This window comes from Budorcas taxicolor, chromosome 22 (assembly GCF_023091745.1).
Source record: "Budorcas taxicolor isolate Tak-1 chromosome 22, Takin1.1, whole genome shotgun sequence".
Classification (NCBI taxonomy): Eukaryota; Metazoa; Chordata; class Mammalia; order Artiodactyla; family Bovidae; genus Budorcas; species Budorcas taxicolor.
The window spans coordinates 458,448-485,861 of NC_068931.1; the positions used below are offsets into that span (position 1 = coordinate 458,448).

At 38.9% G+C, this 27,414-nt stretch overlaps 2 protein-coding genes and 1 pseudogene across 2 annotated transcripts; all 3 read left to right on the forward strand.

The window, feature by feature from the left end:
* The first annotated feature begins 928 nt into the window (after positions 1–928).
* LOC128067436 (olfactory receptor 5L2-like) lies at positions 929–1,863 on the forward strand. The gene is given in 2 exon segments (XM_052660468.1): positions 929–1,676; positions 1,679–1,863. Coding segments are annotated over 2 exon segments (933 nt in total).
* Positions 1,864–9,205: 7,342 nt separating this feature from the next.
* LOC128067498 (olfactory receptor 5D18-like) lies at positions 9,206–12,184 on the forward strand (annotated as a pseudogene).
* Positions 12,185–24,021: 11,837 nt separating this feature from the next.
* On the forward strand, positions 24,022–24,957 carry LOC128067432 (olfactory receptor 5L2-like). The gene has a single exon (XM_052660464.1). It carries the CDS (start codon positions 24,022–24,024, stop codon positions 24,955–24,957), a length of 936 nt encoding a protein of 311 aa, XP_052516424.1.
* Positions 24,958–27,414: the final 2,457 nt, after the last annotated feature.

Sequence of the window (27,414 nt, forward strand, 5' to 3'; positions counted from 1 at the left end):
CTGATGTTGTAATGATTGGATATATGATGAAATTTATGTACATATATAATATTTTATCTGTGCAATACAGCTTAGCATTTGTCACTTGCCACTTTTCATGGTCATTAGTAAAGTCCTTAACAATTCTTCAAAAAGCTGCATAGTTTTTATATATGTATGAAAAATGATGGCTATATAGTATAAATATGAAACTCTAACAAGTCACTCAATTGTGTACAACTCTTAGCAACTCCATGGACTGTAACCCCCAGGCGCCTCTGCTCGCAGAATTCTCTAGGCAAAAACACTGGAGTGGGTAGACAATTCCCTCCTCCAGGGGATCTTCACAACTCAGGGATCGAACCTGGACCTCCCACATTGCAGGCAGATTCTCTACCATCTGAGCCACCAGGGAATTCCTGTATATAAATGTATACCATAACTTGGATTATTTCTTTGAGATTTACACCATATTTCTAAGTTTTGCTTTCATAAATAATAGTGCAATGCGGCAGCAACCATTTCTGTTAATTTCATATTCACATCTTTGTTGTTCCTGGTGGCTCAGATGATAAAGGGTCTGCCTGCAATGCGGGAGACCCAGCTTAGATCTGTGAGTGGGGAAGATCCCCTGGAGAAGAGAATGGGAACCCACTCCAATATTCTTGCCTGGAGAATCCCATAGACAGAAAAGTCTGTCCATGGCGTGGCAAAGATTCAGACACGACTGAGAGACTAACTTTGTCTTTCTTTCTTTAGAACTTCAGATAAATCTAAAGCAGTGAATTTGAATAGTGAATTGTATAGTGTAATTAACAAAATCACTACACTAACTTTATGGGACAGTATGCATTATCATGTCTTTTTTAGGAGAGGCAAAACTGTATTAAGGATGATATAATGCGGAATGACTATTAATATTTTACTCCATACCCAGTAAATTAGGAACATGGACAAGGAAAACTGCACTGCTGTGACAGACTTCATCCTCCTTGGATTCTCAGATGCCCCTGAGCTCAGAGTCTTCCTCTTCCTGCTGTTTCTTTCCATCTATGGAGTCACAGTTTGGGGAAACCTGGGCATGATTGCTCTCATTCAGGTCAGCTCTGGACTCCACCTCCCCATGTACTTTTTCCTCAGCCGCTTGTCCTTTGTGGATTTCTGTTACTCCACAATCAGCACACCAAAGATGCTAGCTAACATCTTAAAAGAAGACAAAGCCATTTCCTTCCTGGAATGCACTGTGCAATTCTACCTGTTTTGCACATTTGGGGTAACTGAGGTCATTCTGCTGGCAGTGATGGCCTATGACCACTTTGTGGCCATCTGTGACCCACTGCTCTACATGGTCACCATGTCCCGAAATCTCTGCGTAGAGTTGGTGTCTTGTTGCTATCTCAATGGTACTCTATGTTCTGTGATTCACTTGTGTTTAGCTCTTCAGATCCCATCCTGCAGATCAAATGTGATCAACCATTTCTTTCGTGATCTTCCCCCTCTCTTGTCTCTTGCTTGCTCGGATGTCATTGTGAATCAATTGGTGCTATACATTGTGGCCACATTCAATGAGGTTATCACCATTGTGGTCATCCTCACATCCTACCTGTTTATTCTCATCACCATCCTGAGGATGCACTCAGCAGAGGGAAGGTGCAAAGCCTTTTCCACCTGTGCCTCCCACCTCGCTGCCATCGCTGTCTTACAGGGACAATCCTTTTCATTTATTGCCGGCCCCACTCTGGCAACAGCATGGGCATTGACAGAGTGGCCACAGTGTTCTACACTGTAGTGATCCCCATGGTGAACCCCCTGGTCTATAGTCTGAGGAACAAGGATTTGCAAAAAGCGCTCAGAAAAGTGGTGAGCTCCAAAATATTTTCCTAGTGGGACTCTAAGTCCCAAATCAGAGGTTGGCAAAAGGGTGAAATGGCGGACTCAGTGTTGGAAGTAGAAGATCAGTCAAGAAGAGGGTACCTTTGAGTGAGTCTTTCTGACTCACTTATCCCTGACTCAATGGACATGAGTCTGAGCAAACTGCAGGAGATAGGGAAGGACAGGGAAGCCTGACGAGCTGCAACCCGTGGGGTCACAAGTATGAAACATGACTTAGTGACTGAACAACAATCTTTGTACCTTGTCAACTTATATGAATAGAATTGAACATATTTCAAAATTTGCAGCCTACTTCTTTGCTTTGATCCACCTAAAATGTTTTAAGTGGGCTTGGGTAATGGGCTGTTAAGACACACATATTTAGTTTGCTGTAAAACTTTTATTATCAGACCCACCTCAGGTCGTTAGGCATTAAATCCTGGAATTTGAGGACCCTGGCTTTATACATGCATTGCAAATATTTCCTCCCACTCTGCTGCCTCCTCTTTCTGTTGATCATTTCCTTTGCTGTGCAGAGGTTTTGGCAAACACATGGCGGCAATGGTGTAAGGTGTAAACAATGTGGCACATCTCAGCTCACCTGGAGCTGGCCTTGCTTTAGAGCTGTGAGTCATACACACCAGATAATTAATGTCTTTAGTTATCTTTCCTTATGAACAAGACTTCTTCCTTAGACTAACATTTCTGGTAAGATCATCTCTACTTCTCAAACCTAGAACCAACTGGTTCTAGATGTTTCAGCATTAAAAGCAAGAGGTCCCACATAACAGTGAGAACTTTTGATGGCTCTGTGTGTTCAGATATCCAAGGATTTGATGCTTTTGAACTGTGGTGTTGGAGAAGACTCTTGAGAGTCCCTTGGACTGCAGGAGATCCAACCAGTCCATTCTGAAGGAGATCAGCCCTGGGATTTCTTTGGAAGGAATTATGCTAAAGCTGAAACTCCAGTACTTTGGCCACCTCATGCGAAGAGTTGACTCATTGGAAAATACTGTGATGCTGGGAGGGATTGGGGCCAGGAGGAGAAGGGGACAACAGAGGATGAGATGGCTGGATGACATCACTGACTCGATGGATGTGAGTCTGAGTGAACTCCGGGAGTTGGTAATGGACAGGGAGGCCTGGCGTGCTGAGATTCATGGGGTCACAAAAAGTCAGACAAGACTGAGCGACTGAACTGAACTGAACTGAAGGATCAATCAGAAGGAAACCTTCCCAAGTCAATTCTCATTTATTGATTATAACTTTCAGAGTTTCTCAGGCTTGGTAATATTGATATTTCATGTTTTTTTAATTTTTTAAATTTTTATTTTTACTTTATTTTACTTAACAATACTGTATTGGTTTTGCCATACATTGACATGAATCCGCCATGGGTGTACATGAGTTCCCAAACATGAACCCCCCTCCCACCTCCCACCCCATATCATCTCTCTGGATCATCCCCGTGCACCAACCCCAAGCATCCTGTATCCTGCATCGAACATAGACTGGTGATTCGTTTCTTACATGATAGTATACATGTTTCAATGCCATTCTCCCAAATCATCCCTGTGCATGCTACCACGTATAGCAGCATCTCTGACCCTTGTCCAGTCACTCTGTACATTCATTATGACAATCAAAAATGCCTCCAGATATTGTCAAATGTCCATGTTGGGGGCGGAGAAGAGGTTTATAATCACCTATAGTTGAGAAATATTGCCTTATTTCCTTGTAGATTTTCAGGTTCTTCTGTATGAATTATGTCCAAATTACACACCTAGTTTCTTATCTCCCAAATGATGCTATTGTATAGTTTAAACAATCTGTATTGTTTTTAAATCTGGAATGCACGGTATCTAAAATCTTTATCCTTGTAATTTCTTCCTTTTTTTTTTTTTTTCTTTTTGCTCTTGTGAGTAAGCATTTGTTTTTCCCATGCTCTAAAATCTGATTTGGAGCTGAAACTTTTGATACTTGGTCTCCAGAGGTTCATTTTATCCTCCTCAATTCAGTTTTGTTTAAATACCTACCTCTGTTCCCTTGCACAATTCTTCCAAAAACTCACAGAATTAAAGAGACATGTACCTGAAAACTCTCAGAGACCCTCTGCTTCCCCACTCCCAGGAAACACTTGTTCAGGACACTACTACAAAGGAGCTCAGCTAAGCCAGGCCCCCTCTACAAAGCTTGCTAGAAAATATGCATTCCCTGTTCCTGATACTTAATGTTGGCATTTTCCCCGAAAAGATGTTTTCTCATGAAAAAATGAGTGAACCTAAGGTATCTTTTAGATACATTATATGGTAAAGAATATCCATATTTTCTCAGACCTACAGACAGACCTGCTGGTGGAAAAAGCACCCTACCTTCCAGCCTCTGGAGGTCTCAGCAGTTTGGGGAAGAAGTTGAGACATGTCTCTCCACTCCTTGTGGCACAAGAGCCCTGGAGAAAATCACTTACCTTATTCTTCAGAGGCCTCAAAGCGAGCAATTATAATTAATTATTGCTTCCTCATGTAATTATATTTTCTTGGAAAAGCTGAAGAAACATTAACAGCAGCTTTAGAAACATTAGATATGAAAGTTAAAAGCTTAAATGTCTTCTCCCCATGCTCTATAATCATTCCCATAGACTCCAAAAATGTTGGATAATAAAAAGTCACGGCAAAATTTATCTTTGTTATTTAATAAATATTTCTCTTTTTTAAGTATACTTCTTAATTTTATTTTTTTTAGATTTATTGAGGTATAATTGACAAAAACAAATAGTACAGATCTAAGGAGTATAGTTGATGTTTATATATGTGTATATGTGTGTGTGTATATATATATATATATATAGTGAAATAATCACAATCAGATAATTAGAATATCAATTACTTCATGTCTTATAATTTTCTTTTATTTTTTCTTCATGTTGAAAATAGTTAAATTCTACTCAGTTACCACATTTCAAGTATAAAATGTACTGTTAATTGCAATTACATTGTTGTACATTTTTAAAATTTATTCATCTTTCATAACTGAAACTTTGTCCCCTTGACAAACATCTCTCCATTGTCCCCTCTTCCAAGCCCCAACGCTGTATGGGCACCCTTAAAATCTAAGAGGGTGTGTCATGTTGTGTTCTTAACACAATAAAATAAAAAAAATTAAAGTGGCAGATTCATGTTGATGTATGGCAAAACCAATACATTATTGTAAAGTAAAATAAAGTAAAATTTAAAAAATAAATAAATAGATATAGGTACATTATTATTTTTAAAAAGTAAATTTTATTGCATTTTATCAGTTTCTTGCTCCCCCTTACCATTAATGCCACCTTTCTTGTCTAGAATCCAGTCTAGGTACCACATTGCATTAAGTCATCATGTCTTCCAAATCTCCTCTGGTCTGTGATGCTTCTTCATTTTTCTTTTTCATGTTTTTGGTCCTTACCATTCTAAGGGATACTGGTGAGGTATCCTGTAGAATACTTTCAAATGTGGACTTTCCTAATGATTTTCTCACATTGGTTTGAGGGAAGGAATATCACAGAAGTAAAGCTTCTCTCATCACATCATACCAGGGGATAAATGAGAGCCACGTTAAACCACTATGGTGATGGTCACCTTTTTCTTTTACTTCAGGTAGTCAGGTAATATCAGTCACGTTTCTCTAAAGTTGAATGCAAGATTTCCAATGTAGTTAAGTTGATAACAATTATTTCTATAGTGTTTTTCCTTTTTAAATTATATAGTTCATGTTTTCTTCCAGAAATATGTGTTATTTCAATAATTCAGTATCTAAAAGTAATTAATGGAGTGGATGTGGTGATGTAATGACAGAGATATTTAAAAGGGACTAGACCATTTTCCCAACTTAATATTTAAACTTGTAAATATTTCTGCTTCTAAGTCAATAAATCATGAAGAACTCTTCATTCTAATGGCATTTGATTAGAGTGAAAATCTGGAAGAAGAGGGTTATGCTTGGCATATTGTAGTCATTCAATTACTATTTGATAATGCTGAGCCATGAAATTAAAAGACGCTTACTCCTTGGAAGAAAAGTTATGACCAATCTAGACAGCACATTCAAAAGCAGAGACATTACTTTGCCAGCTAAGGTCCGTCTAGTCAAGGCTATGGTTTTTCCTGTGGTCATGTATGGATGTGAGAGTCGTACTGTGAAGAAGGCTGAGCGCCAAAGAATTGATGCTTTTGAAATGTGGTGTCGGAGAAGACTCTTGAGAGTCCCTTGGACTGCAAGGAGAGCCAACCAGTCCATTCTGAAGGAGATCAGCCCTGAGATTTCTTTGGAAGGAATGATGCTAAAGCTGAAGCTCCAGTACTTTGGCCACTTCACGCAAAGAGTCGACTCATTGGAAAAGACTCTGATGCTGGGAGGGACTGGGGTCAGGAGGAGAAGGGGACGACAGAGGATGAGATAGCTGGATGGCATCACAGACTCAATGGACGTGAGTCTGAGTGAACTTCAGGAGTTGGTGATGGACAGGGAGGCCTGGTGTGCTGCGATTCATGGGGTCACAAAGAGTCAGACACGACTGAGCGACTGAATTGAACTGAACTGAACTGATAAGTGTAAAAAAGTATCGGAGTGATGAAGAATCTGAGAGGAGTAACTTAAACATATAAATTTCCATATGAAATGCCCTTAACACTGTTCCAGTTTTTCTGGGACACAGAAATTACATCAGAGAATGGTGATTAATTATAAATGTTTATTTCATGGTTTTAAGAGGATGAGGCAACAGATAGTCTCTAGGGTTTATGCACCAAAGGATGTGACTCCGGATACAAGAATATATCCATCACTTCCAAACAGGACAGATCCTGCTTTCAACATCAGCAGGTATGCATTAGATTTTAAAGACAGATTAATGTTAATTTCAATGCTGGGAACCTTAGGGGGAAAAGTGTGGAGGGGAAATTTACCATTTATATATAGATATTCTTGAGAATTATCTAGTCATTGAAAATTGCCTTTCTGAGGTTTCAAGGAAGAGGAACTGCACTCAGCCTACAGAGCTCTGTATTGAAGCTGGCTCAGCTGAGCTCCTGAGTGAGCATGTGTGGGTGCTCAGTACTTCAGCCCTGTACAATGCTCCTCTATCCATGGGATTATCCTGGGAAGACTACTGAACCAGGTTGGCGTTTCCTCCTCCAGGGGATCTTCCCAACCCAGGGATCAAACCTGGGTTTTCTGTGACTTCTGCATCCTCAGGCAGGAGGATTCTTTGCCATGGAGCCATCTAGGAAGTCCAAGCCCCTGAATAACAGCCCCTTAAACAAGAGATGCCTGGAATGTGGGATTAGGAGAGTTCTGAGAATCTGGGGAATGTGCATTGTCTTGCTACTACAAATGTTTGAAGCTGTAGTCGAGGTAGAAAGGACAAGTATTTTAAAAAAGAGAGAGAGATCAAGCAAACTCTATAATGATAAAAGGAAAAAGGACCATTTTTACTTAAGAAAATAAAGCAGCTCTGAGAGCAAATATTACAACAAAATGGGGGTGTGGGGGTGTGGAATGTAGCATAGCTATATCAAATGTAACATTAATTTAAAATGAGTGTTTAGGAAATTCCCTGGTGACTCAGTGGTTAGAACTTTGCCAATGCAGGGGTGCAGATTTGATCCCTGGTCAGAGATCTGTAATCCTACATGCCTCATGGCCAAAAACCCAAAACATAAAACAGAAGCGATATTGTCACAAATTCAATAAAGACTTTAAAAATGGTCCACATCAATAGAAAATAAATAAATAAAATAAAATGGATGTTTAAGCACCTTAGATATATTAATTATATTTAGAACATCCAGCTTTGTGATAGGATGTCTTCAATATTCAAATTTTTGAGTTTAGTAAGAGATCAGAATCTTGAGTTCTTTGTTTTGCATATGATCTGATCTCTTCATTGATGGCCATCTGAAATCTATTTCTCAAGTTGTGAAACTAGAGAGAACTTTACCAGAAATGATAGATAAAGAGCTTCTGGTTCTGGTTCAGTAGGATCTTAGAGGTATTGGTCATCAATTAGAGAAATGGAATTATTTTATATTACTATTTTCTCATGAAATGTTTCCATAGTACAGTGCTACCTCAAGAATTTAATCTTTCTTCTTTACAGGTAATATAGGGACAAAATAAATACCCTATGCACCTTGAAGAGAGGAAAAAGGAGAGAGAAAGACCAAGAACTGGACATTTCTTTTTAAAAAAATATAAATTTATTTATTTTAATTGGAGGTTAATTACTTTACAATATTGTATTGGTTTTGCCGTACATCAACAGGAATCCACCACAGGTATACACGTGTCTAAGTTAGAATCTTTAATAAGGATAGCTATTCTTTCCGAGAGAACATTTTTCTCAAATTTCTTTCTTTGATGCTTTCTAGTATAGCTCTGTGATATGAACACGTTCACCAGGCACATTCCCAAAGTCTCCAGTTTGTCATAAATTAAAAGTATGATAAAAAATAAAGAAAATTGCATCTGGACTTTGAACAAGGATCAAGATTACTGTAGACTAATGGATAATTGCTGGGAGCCTGGATCAGGGTTCATGTCATAGATGTGTAGATTGGGCTTTATTTGCATGGTACAGGAAAAGTCAAAAATCTCCATCTTCTGTTTTGACATCTCTAGAATAAATAACCAGACTAGATTATCTTTATTATTTTTTCAATATTATTATTCCTCAAACAATGATGGGGGATTGACAAACTGGTCTTGCTAGGTTGAGAAGCACACTCTGTGAAAAATTATAATTTATTTTGAAAACAAGTTTACTGAGTCAGAAGTAAAACAACTATTAAGGTTGAATTCATTACGGAATGAATAGTAAACGGACAAATGTAAAGCATTAGGGGTGCAATGTTTAATGTCACGTTCTGAACATACAATAAAAAATTTAATTTGTTTAGAAGTTTATCATTTTTGCTATTAGTGATACAACTGAAACAAGGAGCTCTGGTACTAAGGTAAATTAATCTTTTAAGGAATTATAATGTTCAAGAAAATCTGTATTATGGGAGGATTTTATTTAAAATAATCCCAAGTGACTTGAACTCATTTTTTTACTTTGAAATATTAAAAATTAAAACTGATAACTAAGAAAGTTCAATAATTATAATTTTACTTAAATGAAATGTTTAAATGCTTGTCATTTTTAAAAATTTTAGACATTTAGCAAGGCATGCATAGAAAACACACAGATTCTAAAAGAGACACTTTGCTTCATCTTCTAGCTTTGGTAAGGAATAGTTAACCAAGTGTCTTACATCCTTATTTCCCTTAATATTTTTCTTTCTAGGACTGATTCAGATTCTGACAAGCAGAAGCCATGTTTCTGTCAGAGAGAAATGAAAGTGGGGCCACGTTCACTCTCCTGGGCTTCTCTGATTACCCAGAGTTGCAAGTGCCCCTCTTCTCGGCATTCTTCACCATCTACAGTGGCACTGTGGCAGGGAATCTTGGGATGATTGTAACCATCAAAATTAACCCCAAACTGCACATCCCTATGTACTTTTTCCTCAGCCACTTCTCCTTTGTGGATTTCTGTTATTCATCCATCGTTGCTCCCAAGACCATTGTACAACCTCATGGTTGTAGGCTGTGTAATACAATTCTTTTTCTTTTGTACCTTTGTGGTGACTGAGTCCTTTTTATTAGCTGTGATGGCTTAAGACCACTTCGTGGCCATCTGCAACCCTCTGCTCTACAGGGTGGCCATGTCCCTGAGACTCTGCCACGTTAGTGGTTGGATCTTATGCTTGGGGAGTAGCTTGCTCCTTAATACTCACCAGTACTGTTATCAAATTATCATTTCAAGGTTTCAACACAACCGATCACTTCTGTGAGTTCTCCTCCCTGCTTTCCCTCTCTTGCTCTGATACTTATCTCAACCAGTTGCTGCTTTTTATTTTCTCCACCCTTAATGAGGTTAGCACACTCTTCATCATTCCTGTCTTATGCGTTTATTGTTGTCGCCATTCTCAAGATGCGTTCAGCCTGTGGTCACCACAAAGCCTTCTCCACCTGCACTTCCCGCCTGACCGCCATCAGCATCTTCCCCAGCACCATCCTCTTCCTCTACTCTGTGCCCAACTCCACACCCTCCAGGCACAAAGTCAAAGTGGTGTCTGGGTTATACATGGCAGTAATACCCATTTTGAATCCCCTTATCTACAGTCTGAGAAATAAGGATGTCAAGGACAGAAGCTTTTAATTTTAATTAGATCCCATTTGTTTATTTTTGCTTTTATTTCCAGAATTCTGGGAGGTGGATCATAGAGGGTCCTGCTGTGATTTATGTCTGAGAGTGTTTTGCCTATGTTCTCCTCCAAGAGTTTTATAGTTTCTGGTCTTACATTTAGATCTTTAATCCATTTTGAGTTTATTTTTGTGTGCGGTGTTAGAAAGTGATCTAGTTTCATTCTTTTACAAGAGGTTGACCAGTTTTCCCAGCACCACTTGTTAAAGAGATTGTCTTTACTCCATTGTATATTCTTGCCTCCTTTGTCAAAGATAAGGTGTCCATATGTGTGTGGATTTATCTCTGGGCTTTCTATTTTGTTCCATTGATCTATATGTCTGTCTTTGTGCCAGTACCATACTGTTTTGATGACTGTGGCTTTGTAGTAGAGCCTGAAGTCAGGCAAGTTGATTCCTCCAGTTCCATTCTTCTTTCTCAAGATTGCTTTGGCAATTCGAGGTTTTTTGTATTTCCATACAAATCTTGAAATTATTTGTTCTAGTTCTGTGAAAAATATGGCTGGTAGCTTGATAGGGATTGCATTGAATTTGTAAATTGCTTTGGGTAGTATACTCATTTTCACTATATTGATTCTTCCGATCCATGAACATGGTATATTTCTCCATCTATTAGTGTCCTCTTTGATTTCTTGAAAGCTTCTGCACAGCAAAGGAAAATATAAGCAAGGTAAAAGACAGCCTTCTGGATGGGAGAAAATAATAGCAAATGAAGCAACTGACAAACAACTAATCTCAAAAATATACAACCAACTTATGCAGCTCAATTCCAGAAAAATAAATGACCCAATCAAAAAATGGGCCAAAGAACTAAATAGACATTTCTCCAAAGAAGACATACGGATGGCTAACAAACACATGAAAAGATGCTCAACATCACTCATTATCAGAGAAATGCAAATCAAAACCACAATGAGGTACCATTTCACACCAGTCAGAATGGCTGCGATCCAAAAATCTGCAAGCAATAAATGCTGGAGAGGGTGTGGAGAAAAGGGAACCCTCCTACACTGTTGGTGGGAATGCAAACTAGTACAGCCACTATGGAGAACAGTGTGGAGATTCCTTAAAAAAATGCAAATAGAACTACCTTATGACCCAGCAATCCCACTGCTGGGCATACACACCGAGGAAACCAGAATTGAAAGAGACACATGTACCCCAATGTTCATCGCAGCACTGTTTATAATAGCCAGGACATGGAAACAACCTAGATGTCCATCAGCAGAGGAATGGATAAGAAAGCTGTGGTACATATACACAATGGAGTATTACTCAGCCGTTAAAAAGAATTCATTTGAATCAGTTCTGATGAGATGGATGAAACTGGAGCCGATTATACAGAGTGAAGTAAGCCAGAAAGAAAAACACCAATACAGTATACTAACACATATATATGGAATTTAGAAAGATGGCAATGACGACCCTGTATGCAAGACAGGAAAAAAGACACAGCTGTGTATAACGGGCTTTTGGACTCAGAGGTAGAGGGAGAGGGTGGGATGATTTGGGAGAATGGCATTCTATCATGTATACTATCATGTAAGAATTGAATCGCCAGTCTATGTCTGATGCAGGATACAGCATGCTTGGGGCTGGTGCATGGGGATGACCCACAGAGATGTTATGGGGAGGGAGGTGGGAGGGGGGTTCATGTTTGGGAACACATGTAAGAATTAAAGATTTTAAAATTAAAAAAAAAAAAAAGAGAGTGCCCCCTCCAGGTTTTTTTTAGTTAAGGTGTAATTAGCATAAGTAGCACACATCTTACGTGCCTAGCTTGATTTTTATTCCATATGTATAGATGCCCATGTACTCATCACCTAGATTTAGATACAGAACATTTCTAACACTGCAGATCTCCCTTGTGAACTCTTAAAGTCTGTTCTCCTTAGAGGGAAATGCTGTAATGACCTCTAATGGTATTGATTAGTCTTGCCTAATTTTGAACTTCATTAAAGGAATCATACACTATAAAAAAAAAAAAAAAAAAAAGGATGTCAAGGACACAGTCTCCAAAATCATGGACTCTAAAATATTTTCGTACTAAACATTATTCTGGAAGATTTTGCCCTTGATATGTAAATAAACTGTGTCTGCAAATGTTGGTTGATAAAAAAAATGTATTATTAATGTAGTGTTAATACATAAAACAGAAACTACGTGGTGTTTTGCTTAACTGTACTAAATTTGACTTTCTCTCTTATTTACTGGGGAAAAAATTTAGCAATCTTTCAAATCTTTTCCACTTAAAAAATTTTAGACAAAAAAATCGGATTACAAAAGTTAAAGGACATAAATATCATGTGGCATACTGGTGTAATCTTCAGTTCAGTTCAGTTCAGTTCAGTCGCTCAGTCATGTCTGACTCTTTGCGACCCCATGAAAGGCAGCATGCCAGGCGTCCCTGTCCACCACCAACTCTCGGAGTTCACTCAGATTCATGTCCATCGATCAGTGATGCCATCCAGCTATCTCATCCTCTGTCGTCCCCTTCTCCGCCTGCCCCCAATCCCTCCCAGCATCAGAGTCTTTTCCAATGAGTCAACGCTTCACATGAGGTGGCCAAAGTACTGGAGTTTCAGCTTTAGCATCATTCCTTCCAAAGAAATCCCAGGGCTGATCTCCTTCAGAATGGATTGGTTGGATCTCCTTGCAGTCCAAGGGAATCTCAAGAGTCTTCTCCAACATCACAGTTCAAAAGCATCAATTATTTGGTACTCAGCCTTCTTCATAGTCCAACTCTCACATCCATACATGACCACTGGAAAAACCATAGCCTTGACTAGACGGACCTTAGTTGGCAAAGTAATGTCTCTGCTTTTGAATGTGCTATCTAGGTTGGTCATAACTTTTCTTCCAAGGAGTAAGCATCTTTTAATTTCATGGCTGCAGTCACCATCTGCAGTGATTTTGGAGCCCAAAAAAATAAAGTCTGACACTGTTTCCACTATTTCCCCATCTCTTTCCCATGAAGTGATGGGACTGGATGCCATGATCTTCGCTTTCTGAATGTTAAGCTTTAAGCCAACTTTTTCACTCTCCTCTTTCACGTTCATCAAGAGGCTTTTTAGTTCCTCTTCACTTTCTGCCATAAGGGTGTTGTCATCTGCATATCTGAGGTTATTCATATTTCTCCTGGCAATCTTGATTCCAGCTTGTGTTTCTTCCAGTCCAGCCTTTCTCATGATGTACTCTGCATATAAGTTAAATAAGCAAAGTGACAATGTACAGCCTGACATACTCCTTTTCCTATTTGGAACCAGTCTGTTGTTCCATGTCCAGTTCGAACTCTTGCTTCCTGACGTGCATACAGATTTCTCAAGAGGCAGGTCAGGTGGTCTGGTATTCCCATCTCTTTCAGAATTTTCCACAGTTTATTGGGATCCACACAGTCAAAGGCTTTGGTATACTCAACAAAGCAGAAATAGATGTTTCTCTGGAACTCTCTTACTTTTTCCATGATCCAGCAGATGTTGGCACTTTCATCTCTGGTTCCTCTGCCTTTTCTCAAACCAGCTTGAACATCAGGGAGTTCACAGTTCACGTATTGCTGAAGCCTGGCTTGGAGAATTTTGAGCATTACTTTACTAGCATGTGAGATGAGTACAATTGTGTGGTAGTTTGAGCATTCTTTGGCATTGCCTTTCTTTGGGATTGGAATGAAAACTGACCTTTTCCAGTCCTGTGGCCACTGTGGAATTTTCCAAATTTGCTGGCATGTTGAGTGCAGCACTTTCACAGCATCAACTTTCAGGATTTGAAATAGCTCCACTGGAATTCCATCACCTCCACTCCCTTTGTTCGTAGTGATGCTTTCCAAGGCCCACTTGACTTCACATTCCAGGATGTCTGGCTCTAGGTGAGTGATCACACCATCGTGATTATCCGGGTCATGAAGATCTTTTTTGTACAGTTCTTCTGGGTATTCTTGCCACCTCTTCTTAATATCTTCTGCTTCTGTTAGGTCCAGACCATTTCTATCCTTTTTCAAGCCCATCTTTGCATGAAATGTTCCCTTGGTTTCTCTAATTTTCTTGAAGAGATCTCTAGTCTTTCCCATTCTGTTCTTGTCCTCTATTTCTTTGCATTGATTGCTGAAGAAGGCTTTCTTATCTCTTCTTGCTATTCTCTGGATCTCTGCATTCAGATGCTTATATCTTTCCTTTTCTCCTTTGCTTTTCGCTTCTCTTCTTTTTCACAGCTATTTGTAAGGCCTCCCCAGACAGCCATTTTTCTTTTTTGCATTTCTTTTCCATGGGGATAATCTTGATCCCTGTCTCCTGTACAATGTTGCAAACCTCATTTCATAGTTCATCAGGCACTCTGTCTATCAGATTTAGTCCCTTAAATCTATTTCTCACTTCCACTGTATAATCGTAAGGGATTTGATTTAGGTCATACCTTAATGGTCTAGCAGTTTTCCCTACTTTCTTCAATTTAAGTCTAAATTTGGCAATAAGGAGTTCATGATCTGAGCCACAGTCATCTCCTGGTCTTGTTTTTGTTGACTGTATAGAGCTTCCCCATCTTTGGCTGCAAAGAATATAATCAATCTGAGTTCGGTGTGGAACATCTGGTGATGTGCATGTGTAGAGTCTTCTCTTGTGTTGTTGGAAGAGGGTGTTTGCTATGACCAGTCCATTTTCTTGGCAAAACTCTATTAGTCTTTGCCCTGCTTCATTCCGCATTCCAAGGCCAAATTTGCCTGTTACTCCAGGTGTTTCTTGATTTCCTACTTTTGCATTCCAGTCCCCTATAATGAAAAGGACATCTTTTCTGGGTGTTAGTTCTAAAAGGTCTTGTAGGTCTTCATAGAACCATTCAACTTCAGCTTCTTCAGCATTACTGGTTGGGGCATAGACTTGGATTACCGTGATACTGAATGGTTTGCCTTGGAAACGAACAGAGATCATTCTGTCATTTTTGAGATTGCATCCAGGTACTGCATTTCGGACTCTTTTGTTGACCATGATGTCTACTCCATTTCTTTTGAGGGATTCCTGCCTGCAGTAGTAGATATAATGGTCATCTGAGTTAAATTCACCCATTCCAGTCCGTTTTAGTTTGCTGATTCCTAGAATGTCGATGTTCACTCTTGCCATCTCTTGTTTGACCACTTCCAATTTGCCTTGATTCATGGACCTGACATTCCAGGTTCCTATGCAATATTTCTCTTTACAGCATCGGGCCTTGCTTCTATCACCAGTCACATCCACAGCTGGGTATTGTTTTTGCTTTGGCTCCATCCCTTCAATTCTTTCTGGAATTATTTCTCCACTGATCTCCAGTAGCATATTGGGCACCTACTGACCTGGGGCATTCCTCTTTCAGTATCCTATCATTTTGCCTTTTCATACTGTTTGTGGGGTTCTCAAGGCAAGAATACTGAAGTGGTTTGCCATTCCCTTCTCTAGTGGACCACATTGTGTCAGACCTCTCCACCATGACCTGCCCGTCCTGGGTTGCCCTGCAGGCATGGCTTAGTTTCATTGAGTTAGACGAGGCTGTGGTCCTAGTGTGGTTAGATTGACTAGTTTTCTGTGAGTATGGTTTCAGTGTGTCTGCCCTCTGATGCCCTCTTGCAACACCTACCATCTTACTTGGGTTTCTCTTACCTTGGGCGTGGGGTATCTCTTCACAGCTGCTCCAGCAAAGTGCAGCCACTGCTCCTTACCTTAGAAGAGGGGTATCTCCTTACCGCTGCCCTTCCTGACCTTCAATGTAATTGTTAATTTCATCCTCCTTTTTTAATACCTATGGTAGACTAGGCTCTCAATAATAACATGCATTCCTCTTACAAAAAGTACAAATAGCAGTTAAGACATAGTGTTCATCCTTCAAGGAATGAAAATTCGGTGATGATAGTAGAGCACTTTATAAAGTGGAAATTATATAAGATGGAAAACAGTAAAATAGAGGTTTCAGAGGAGAAATTTCAAGTCCTTAAGAGAGATACTTTTATAAAATAGGTATTATGTACCCTGGTTTGGATAACAGAAGAGACAGAGTTTTAGGAGACATATTTCAACATTGGAGTTTTATCCAGGAGACTAAAGCGTGAGAAACAAGGTCAGAGTGCAATACTGAGTCAATGATATAACAATAATTTTTTTTAATTGAATAAATACTGTGTTTGCATATTTGGATATTTTTGTATATTGTATATACAGGTCACTTGGCATGAATGAAAGTTGATAAGACATGGTCTATATTCCGAATATGTTTTCAAAAGAGCTCCAGTGTGGCAACATAACCAGCTATGACTGTTGTTGAGTCACTCAGTTGTGCCCAATTCTTTTGCAACCCCATGGACTCTAGTCCACCAGGATCCTCTATCCATGGGATTTCCCAGGCAAGAATACTGGAGTGGGTTGCCATTTCCTTCTCCAGTGATAGAGTCCACCAGAGACTTAAAAATGGTAGACCAGATCTCAGAAAATTTTACATACAAAACGGAAGCATGGTGAGTACCTGCCTAACATGCATTTCAAGCTATTATTCTGCCTATGAAGACATCAAAAACATTATCAGTTCTTTTTTTTTTCTGAATAAAATGTCTGTATCCTTCTTAACTAAAGAAAGTGAAAGTGAAAGTTGCTCAGTCATGTCCAATTCTTTGTGACCCCATGGACTAGTCCGTAGAATTCTCCAGGCTAGAATACTGGAGTGGGTAGCCTTTCCCTTCTCCAGGGAATCTTCCCAACCCAGGGATCGAACCCAGGTATCCCACATTGCATGTGGATTCTTTACCAGTTGAGCCACAAGGGAAACCCTCTCAACTAAACTCCTAGCTTTAAAAAAACAGTACTTGGAGTTGCCCTAAGAGTTGAAAATCAGTTGCCTATATGACCATATTCAACATACGAGAAGAAGGTAGTTATTAGCATCCAGACCTATTCAATCTGGCAAATTAGAAATACCAGATCTTGGGACTTTCCTGGTGGTCCAGGAGCTAAGAGTCTGCACTCCCAATTCAGGGATCCTGGCTTTGATCTCTGGTCAGGGACCTAGATTCCTCGTGCTGCAACTGAAAGATTCTATGTGCTGCCACTAAGGTCTGGAGTAGTCAAATGAATAAATATTGAAAAACAGAAATACCCGGTCTTTCAATGTTCTGGTCTGGAGAATTCCATGGGGTCGCAAAGATTTGGACATGACTGAGTGACTTTTACTTCACCTAACATTAACAGCGCACTTTTGCTTGATTAATTTGTGCACTATTCTCTCTAGTCAATATGTCTAGATAAATTCTGCAATGTCTACTTTTCAAAAGATCTAAACACTCATAATATTTGAGAGCATTAAATGTAAATGGGAATAGAATCTGTCAGAATTTGTGCTGGAATAGGAATGACATAAATATTTCAGCCAACTTCTCACAATGATCTTTCCTCAAATTTTTTTAAAGTAATGCATTAAAATTAGATTGCCTTATAATTTTGCTGAAGACCAAAATTTCAGAAGTTATATCTTTTAAGGTGATTTGCTATCCAATATGGTATTTTTCAACATGATCCCAGTTCTTCAGTTATCCAGGTATCCACACCCCTTTCTACTCTTCTGATTAATGGTGGAATCAATCTCTCCATGTTCTGAATGTAGACTACTTTGTGACTAGCTTTGACTGATATAAAAGTTAGCTGAAGAGACATTGTGCCATCTTCAAGCATCTGATGGCCTTGTGGCTTTCTCAAAATCTCTTAGATTTTGCATAGTCTCTTAGAAAACCTGCCATGTGAATAAGCACAGACTAGCCTGTTGGATAATGAGCAATATGCCTTACACCTCTACTCCATGAAATAGCATTTAACAACCTCCTGACTGGAGTGTGAGGCCTTCTTAGATCACCTAGACTGCAAAGCTGATAAAATACACGTAATTACACCAGCCAAGATCAGCCATGTCAAGATCAGATGAGGGTACTGACCTTACTGACTCCTATAATAGTGATCCATGCAATAAGCAGCCGTGTGTTCTTTTTTTTTTTAAAGCTAGTGTTTTGGAGTAGCTTGTTATGCTGTCTTTAAAACCACTGACCTTCTTAATTTCTGATGTTACCACAAAGACCTTCTCAAGTCTTATCATATAGCAACTAAGCATATAAGCTTTTCTTAAATGCAACTTGATTAAAATGTGCAATTAAAAAGTTTAGGCAATTTAACTTGTTGATATAATTGAATCTTTTGATACAATACTTTAATAAAATTATAGTATCTTATTTGTATAAATATAGTTCATCAAAAACTTACAACTTCATAATTTTATTATACATTTTATTAAAATGATCATTAAATAGAATTCAATTACAAGTTTATATTTAAATTACTTAAAAAAAAATACCTCCCCTGCCTTTAAGTCTTAGATAAATAGACAAGCAGAGAGTTCCTCTGAGTGCTTTGCCCAGATGACATAAAACGTCACTGCCCATGCTGTTCTTTATAGACGTCTTTTTATTCTTCCTGTAACGGAACTCTCTCCCTCAGGGAGATGCATTTTAAAACTGGCAACACTTTCAGGGTATACAAAGAACAACAACAAAAATAGATACTAAATAGATATATTATAATCATCATTCCACTAATATCTAATTTCAAAACATCACTGTATAGTCTAAAATGCCTGTGTAAAGTCCTTATTTTTTGAGGGAAAAAAAAAAAAAGATATATAAACCAGAGAGAAACAAGAAGTCATGTCAAGGGTTGGTAAAATCTTGATTAACTGATGCTTATGTCAGAAGCTTTCTCTATCTCCTTTATACTTTAATAAAACTTTTTTATACACACACACACAAAAAAGACAATTTCAGTCTTTCTGGAAAGCAGTACTTCGCAGCACTCTTATGTTTTAAGTTTTGGGAGTTTGTTTTCGCTTTTCTAATAGGGATAATTCACCGGGTAATACGTGAATGAATAAGAGGAATCCTTGCTTCTGAAAAATGAAATTACATGGAATTCTTGAATGTTTGGTATATTCATGGGCACACATGACAGACTCTCCTTTGAGCACTGTTGGTTTAAGGAGAGGTTATGCAGTCAGATAAGAAGTGACTTGGGAGAGATCCTTCAGGCAGACCCATTAAATGGTCTCTGCATTGAGCAAGGAGCACGGTTTCCAGCACCGTCAGTGGCTCTTCCTAACAAAGGGCCAGATGGCAAAAACCAAAGAGCAGCATATGAGCTCATTCTATCAATGATTCCATTTATGACTTTGTGCAAGTTACAGCTGCCAGTGTCTAAGTCATCTTAGATGCTGCATAGCCGTAATCATCTCACTTATTTTCATAGCGATAATCATCTCACTTATTTTTATAAAGATGAAAGGTGTGGGTGGTTTCATTCAGAAGAGTACACAGCACATACAAAGTGATCAGCAAATGTGAGCAATTGCTATTATTCTTAGCAAAGGTGGATCATTATTTCCACCCTTTTCTGGTACTCGGCAGAATGCTATTGTGACTTCAAACCCTATGTCCTCCAGAAAGGAGCTCTAAGTATAAGACTGGCACAGATTATAAGACTTATCCACATATTTCATAATGGCAACATAATCCCTGGTTCAGAGGGCAATGTTTGAATGCAGCAAAAAATGCTCTGCAGTTCATCATGACATCTGAAAGGAATTGTGTTGAACTGTAATAACATGTACCAACTTGGGGCTTTCCAGGTGGCTCAGTGGGTAAAGAATCCACCTGCAATTCAGGAGACACAGGTTCAATCCCTGGGTCAGGAAGACCCCCTGGAGGAGAGCATGGCAACCCACTCCTGTATTATTGCCTGGAGAATTCCATGGACATAGGAGCCTGACGGGCTATGGTCCATAGACTCACAAAGAGTCAGACATGACTGAAGGGACTTGGTACGTGAACCAGCTTTAAATAGCTTTTCCCATCTGACTGCATCTCATACAACTCCTTAATTACTTGAGTCCCAAGATGATGTTGCTTGCTCTCAAGATGAAGTTGTTTGCTTGATGTCTTGTTGGTGTCCCACAGAGATCAATGATTGGTTTGGAAGCTTAAGAAATATGAGCTCCAGGGATACACATACATAAAAACATAAAGCAGGTAACATTTTCCCTCATAGCGTCTTCACAAACAGGAAGCAAGTCCTATCTCACAGGTTGGTTGGACTACACTCTGTTTTGGGGGAAATGGACTGAACTGTATTTCCTGAAGTGTGGAAGCTTGTTTATTTGTTTGGCTTCTCATATGGGTAGCATTGTTAGCCATGTATGAGACGGGGAACAACTGTAAAAGAGGGTAGTGACATTAGACATTTTTAAAAGTCTGTAGTTAGCCTGTATTTATAGAGTATTTTAAGAAATGTCCAAATTTTGAGCACTCCTTTTTGAAAGTATTTTCACTATTTGTGCTGAGAAACAACCTCGACAGGAAATGGGAACAACTCCATCTGCAGAGCCGAATCTCCTGAAACAGCTGTCAGTGTAAGAGGGAAAGAGTGTGAGCCAACAGGGAGGAATGCTTGATTCCTCTCCCTCCTCCTCCCCCATCACTTTAACTCCATCCGGAACCTGGGAAAGACAGCAGGGAGAGTCTCCTGACAGTCACTCTGAGGCTGGGAGTAGGTGCTGAGGAGTCCTCAGAACTGTTCCAGGAGGAACACAGACATGTGAACCACCTCTGGATCAGACAGGAGGGGGATTGCTTTGTCCTTGTGCCAAAGGGATTTGTAGATGTCTCTCTAATTAGCAATTTTCTCACATTTCATACTATTGACATTTTGGCCCAAATTATATTTTGGTCTTTTCATGTCTTGTGGGTGTGTGTGGAGGATGGGGGTGGGGAGGGAGAGGCTGTTCTGTACCTTATAGACTACTTAGCAGCATCTCATCTGTCCAGGGGGCTTCTTCCCTGGTGGCTCAGAGGGTAGAGAATCTGCCTGCGATACAGGAGACCCAGGTTCAATCTCTGGGTCAGGAAACTCCCCTGGAGACAGGAATGGCTACCCACTCCAGTATTCTTGTCTGGAGAATTCCATGGACAGAGGAGCCTGTCAGGCTTACAGTCCACTGGGGTCTCAGTCAGAAGCAGCTGAGTGACTAGCCCTTTCACTTTCGCTAGTTGGTCCGCTAGATGTCAGTAGCAACCCTCCCGATTGTGACAATCAACAGTATCTTCAGATATTGCTAAATGTCCTGTGGGCTTATAATCTCTCCTGGTTAAGAACCACTTCTCTCTATAAGTAATCAGTAGTCTGATTTTTCTTTAAAAACCAGAAAAGGTTTTCCACAATTATGTACTGCTTTGAAATCAGAAAAAGACAAAGTCACTTGTACTGGCCATTGAGGAGAGAAAACCATATCCTCAGAATAATTATGTTTTCAAACCGCAATATTTTAATTCACATGTCCTTTACCTCTTCGAGGGCTTCACTTGTGGCTCAGCTGGTAAAGAATCAGCCTGAAATGTGGGAAACCTGGCTTCCATCCCTGGGTTGGGAAGATCTCCTGGAGAAGGGAAAGGCTACCCACTCCAGTGTTCTGGTCTGGAGAACTCCATGGACTGTATAGCCCAAGGGGTCACAAAGAGTCGGATGCGACTGAGTTACTTTCACTTCATTCACTTACCTCTTTGAGTGGCTTGGGGGTAAAGAATCTGCTGGAGGATACACCTGAGGCATTCAGTACCTGGATTGGGAAGATACCCTGAAGGAGGAAATGGCAACCCGCCCCAGTATTCTTGTCTGAGAAATCTCATGGATGTAGTGGCTTAGCATGCTACAGTCTCTAGAGTTGTAAATAGTTGGACACAACTGAACACACACACATACATTAACCTTTTTGAAGTTATTTGAAGAATGTGTTGGAGTTTAGTCCAGATTTTTTTCCCCTAAAAATAACCAACTGGTGCCTCCAAATCATTTTATTGTTACTAAGGATGAGTAGAGAAAATACCCTTCATTGGCATTTTCAATATGTCAAAAGCTTTGAATATATATCTCCTTTATTAAAAAAAAAAATGAACACAACCTTTAAAACTTTTATGTTTTGTGAGAATTCAGGCAAGATTTTTTTCTAAAGTTTCTTTTTAAAGTTATCAGAATAAAATACTTATATTTAACGGATGTTGTGAAGATCAGATATACAATGCAGCTTATGTATGCATGTATAATATTCTGTGTGTGCAATCTGGTTTACTATGCTTTTACTTGCCATCTTATCATAATCATTTTTAGATCATTAAAACTTCTTCATGTATGGCAAAACCACTATAATATTGTAAAGTAATTAGCCTCCAATTAAAATAAATAAATTTATATTTTAAAAAAAGCAAACTTCTTCAAAAAGGTGAGTGATTTTCCATAACACGTATGCAGTATATCTTTGAAATTTTTTCCTGTTGCTCAACACTTTATTTCTAAATTTTGCTTTCATAAATAATGGTGCAATGCAGCAGCAAGCATTTCTGTTAATTACATGTTCACATCACTGTTTAGCTCTTCAAATAGAGCTAAAACAGAGGATATATTTGTTAAATAGGTCTTCATAAGGCTTGAGAGTCACAGTTACAGAATGTTAGATTTTGAATATCAGTTCCCTGAAGAATGACAGATAGTGTGTACCATAATTAACAAAATCACTATGCAAATTTTATAGGAAAATGTACTAATATAGATTATAGAATCTGCTTTCCCAAATAAACCATATTTAAATAAACGAACACTTGTGAATTAGCAATCTTAAATGAGCATACTTCACATATTTCATTATAAAAGATTTTCTAAAAAATTATCCACTGAATCCCAATACTTTGAGAAATGATTAAAGAGTAAGTCAGTAAAAAGGTATTGAAATATTTTTAATAACCATTTTATTGACCTATAGTTAATTTTCAATGCTCTGTTCCTTTCAGGTCTACAGTAAATGATTCAGATATATCTATATCTATGTAACTATATCTATTCTGTATAGATATAGATATATCATATTCTTTTCCAGAGTCTTCTCCATTATAAATTATTATAAGATATGGAATATTGTCCCCTTTGCAGTGTAATAGGTCCTTGTTATTTATTTTTTATATAGTGACTGAAATTCGCTCAGTAGTGTCCGACTCTTCGCTACCCCTTGGACTATACAGTCCATGGAATTCTCCAGGCCAGAAAACTGGAGTGGATAGCCATTCCCTTCTCCAGGGGATCTTCGCAACCCAGGGATCGAACCCAGATCTCCTGCATCGCAGGGGGGTTCTTTACCAAATAAACCACCAGGGAAACCTTTATATATAGGGCTGTGTATGTATCAATTTAATAAAAAACAATATGGATAATTAAACAATATTCGATATCTTTCTGATGATTCAGTTCTAAGCTCCAAATTGTATATAACTAGTTTAAGGCTCATATGGATGCAAGTCTTTCCTGTGATCTGTGAAGTAAATTATCGACTCGATGTATCTGAGTGATGCAATTTCTGAGCTTTTCCTAAACTTCCCCAAAGCAATGCCTTCTTTCTTTCCTATAAAATATATCCTATATATTGTCATGTCTCTTTTAGGAGAATGCTGCTGCTGATGCTAAGTCGCTTCAGTCGTGTCCAACTCTGTGCGACCGCATAGACAGCAGCCCACCAGGCTCCCCGGTCCCTGGGATTCTCCAGCAAGAACACTCGAGTGGGTTGCCATTTCCTTCTCCAATGCATGAAAGTTAAAAGTGAAAGTGAAGCTGCTCAGTCATGTCCGACTCTTAGAGACTCCATGGACTGCAGCCTACCAGGCTCCTCTGTCCATGGGATTTTCCAGGCAAGAGTACTGGAGTGGGTTGCCATTGCCTTTTCCCCTTTCAGGAGACAGTCAAAACTAAATTGGGGAAGATCTCATGGAGAATAACTATTAATTTTTTTATGCAACCATGGTAAAGTGAGGACATGGACAAGGAAAACTGCACTGCTGTGACAGACTTCATCCTCCTTGGATTCTCAGATGCCCCTGAGCTCAGAGTCTTCCTCTTCCTGCTGTTTCTTTCCATCTATGGAGTCACAGTTTGGGGAAACCTGGGCATGATTGCTCTCATTCAGGTCAGCTCTGGACTCCACACTCCCATGTACTTTTTCCTCAGCCACTTGTCCTTTGTGGATTTCTGTTACTCTACTACCATCACACCGAAGATGCTAGCTAACATCTTAAATGAAGACAGAGCCATTTCCTTCCTGGAATGCACTGTGCAATTCTACCTGTTTTGCACATTTGGGGTAACTGAGGTCATTCTGCTGGCAGTGATGGCCTATGACCGCTTTGTGGCCATCTGTGACCCACTGCTCTACATGGTCACCATGTCCCGAAATCTCTGCGTAGAGTTGGTGTCTTGTTGCTATCTCAATGGTACTCTATGTTCTGTGATTCACTTGTGTTTAGCTCTTCAGATCCCATCCTACAGATCAAATGTGATCAACCATTTCTTTTGTGATCTTCCCCCTCTCTTGTCTCTTGCTTGCTCGGATGTTACTGTGAATCAATTGGTGCTATACATTGTGGCCACATTCAATGAGGTTATCACCATTGTGGTCATTCTGACGTCCTACCTGTTTATTCTCATCACCATCCTGAGGATGCACTCAGCAGAGGGAAGGTGCAAAGCCTTTTCCACCTGTGCCTCCCACCTCGCTGCCATCGCTGTCTTACAGGGAACAATCCTTTTCATTTATTGCCGGCCCCACTCTGGCAACAGCATGGATACTGACAAAGTGGCCACAGCGTTCTACACTGTAGTGATCCCCATGGTGAACCCCCTGATCTATAGTCTGAGGAACAAGGATGTGAAAGAAGCACTCAGAAAAGTGGTGAGCTCCAAAATATTATCCTAGGGAATATTTTCCTAGCAGGACTCAGGGTTAGAAATTGGAGGCTAATGAAAGGGTGATGATGCGTTTCCGTGTTGGAGTGAAAAGAACAGTCAAGATGTGAATAGCTATGAGTGAGTCTTTTTAATTCTCTTATCTTTGTGCCTTTTCAATTTACAAGTTTAGGATTGATTGAGAATATTTCAAAATATGCAGCCTACTTTTTTGCTCTGATGCTATATAAAATGTTTTAAACTGGACAGTGTACTGGACTGTTAAAACACACAAATTTAATTTTCTCTTAGACTTTCATGAGTTTAATTGACTAAGTATCAAATTTTATTTTAACATCCGTTATGGGGACTATGATTCATTGCACAATTGAACACCTGTTATTTTACAGTAAGGAACACACCTTTGTCAGTTTTTACGGAGAATAAGATTCCATATGTGTATATAAATATAAATGTATATATTCTGTTTATTGTTTTGTTCTTACATCTTTTATTATATTTTGTTTTTGTCACTCAGTGTCCAGTGGTTTTGGGGTTTCATATATTATCACATCTGAATAATAGAGATATTGATAATAATTATATTACAGAAATTTTAGGGAAATTAAATTGCATGTAAAGTGAAAATAGCTTAGGAATATCCCTAACACATAATTGCCCATCTCTCTATGTATGTGTATATGTGTGTCTGTGTGTGTGCATAGATGTATATGGTCTATTGCACTTGGCAGTATTGTGCTTTGCAGATACTGCGTTTTTACAGATTGAAGATTTGTGGCAACCCTGCATCAAGTAAGTCTATTAGCACTGTTTTTCCAGCAACCTTTGCTCACTCATGTCTCTGTCACATGTCACATTTTGGTAATTCTGGCAATATTTTAAACTTTTTCATTATTGTGTAAGTTATGGTGATCTGCTATCTCTGATGTTACTATTGAAAAAGATTATAACTCACTGAAGGTTTAGATGGTGGTTAGCATTTTTAAGTATTTTTCAACTAAGATATGTATATTTTTTAGTTTTTATTGATTTGCATAAAGTTTTTAAATTATTTTATTTTATTCTGGCTGTTCTGGGTCTTCTATGTGGGCTGTGGACTTCTCTAGTTGTGGTGTTTGGGTTTAGTTCCCTGTGGCATGTGGTATCTTAGTTGCCCCACAAGGGATCAAGCTCAGGTCCCCTGAAAAGGACAGTGGATTCTTAACCACTGGACCACTAGGGAAGTCCCAACATAGGTACATTTCTTAGATGTAATATTTCAGTGTGCCTCCTTAGACATATTCACACTGAAAATGTGTTTGACCTGCTTTATTAATGATATTTGCCTTATGGGAAAGAGAAAGTGAAATCGCTCAGTCGTGTCCAACTCTTTGCGGCCCCATGGACTGTAGCCTGCCAGGCTCCTCCATCTATGGGGTTTTCCAGGCAAGAATACTGGAGTGGGTAGCTGTTTCCTTCTGCAGGGCATCTTCCTGACTCAGGGATTGAACCGGGGTCTCCTGCACTGCAACAGACTCTTTACTGTCTGAGCCACCAGGGAAGCCTTATTTGCCTTATCACAATAAAGTGAATATACCAAACCTATAATATCTCCCAGCTATGTCTATATGCTTATAAATGTATATACCTACATATTATGCAGATATATTGATATATTATATATGTGTGTGTATTGGTTGGTTATTGTTTAGTCACTAAGTTAGGTTTGGATCTTTTGGGACCCCCATGGACTATAGACCATCAGGTACCTCTATGTATGCAATTATTTAATAACCATTGTTACGAATAGCAGCATTGCTGACTTTTGCCTCTTTTCTCACTTTTAATTACTTTCTTCTGGCTTAGTTTAAAAATATGCATTAAATGCTTACCGTGACTCATAAGTGGACTTCTAACCTCTGTGTACATTTCTTTTCTGTGTCTTGATGAAATGACCTTTGTTCATCCTTCCTTTATGTGTTTAAACTTCATTTATTCTTTCACCTTGGCTCATATGTGCCACTGATACTTTATTTGTGCTTCCATTATGATTTATGTAAATTTCTACATTAAATTCACTTGCTCAATGAAGCATCTCTCTTTGTGTCTATACTAACATTAGAAAGCACTACACTGGAGTTTATGAAAACCAGGATAGACAATTTGACTCTCATTTTTTAATTTGACAAGTAACACAAACTTCTTAATTTCTCAGTTTGCTCAAGTTTGAACATGGCTATTACTATTCACCTCTCAACATTATACTGAGATTACATTTTGACAACATGAAGGTACTCACTGGCAGTTTATGTGTGTTTTAGTGAAATCTTTGAGGCCTGAACTACTTATTCTTTTCTCTCTCACTATCACTTACGTATTATAAGTTATCTTTATTTTTTATTAGATAGTTAGATGAATAAAAACTGGTATATAAACTGTATGTATATTGAGCTTAATATTAGAAATTAAAGTACTATGTTGACTTTTA

What these genes read in the sequence shown, in the direction of transcription:
- LOC128067432 (XM_052660464.1), top strand. Translation starts at nt 24,022, where the DNA reads ATGGACAAGGAAAACTGCACTGCTGTGACAGACTTCATCCTCCTTGGA.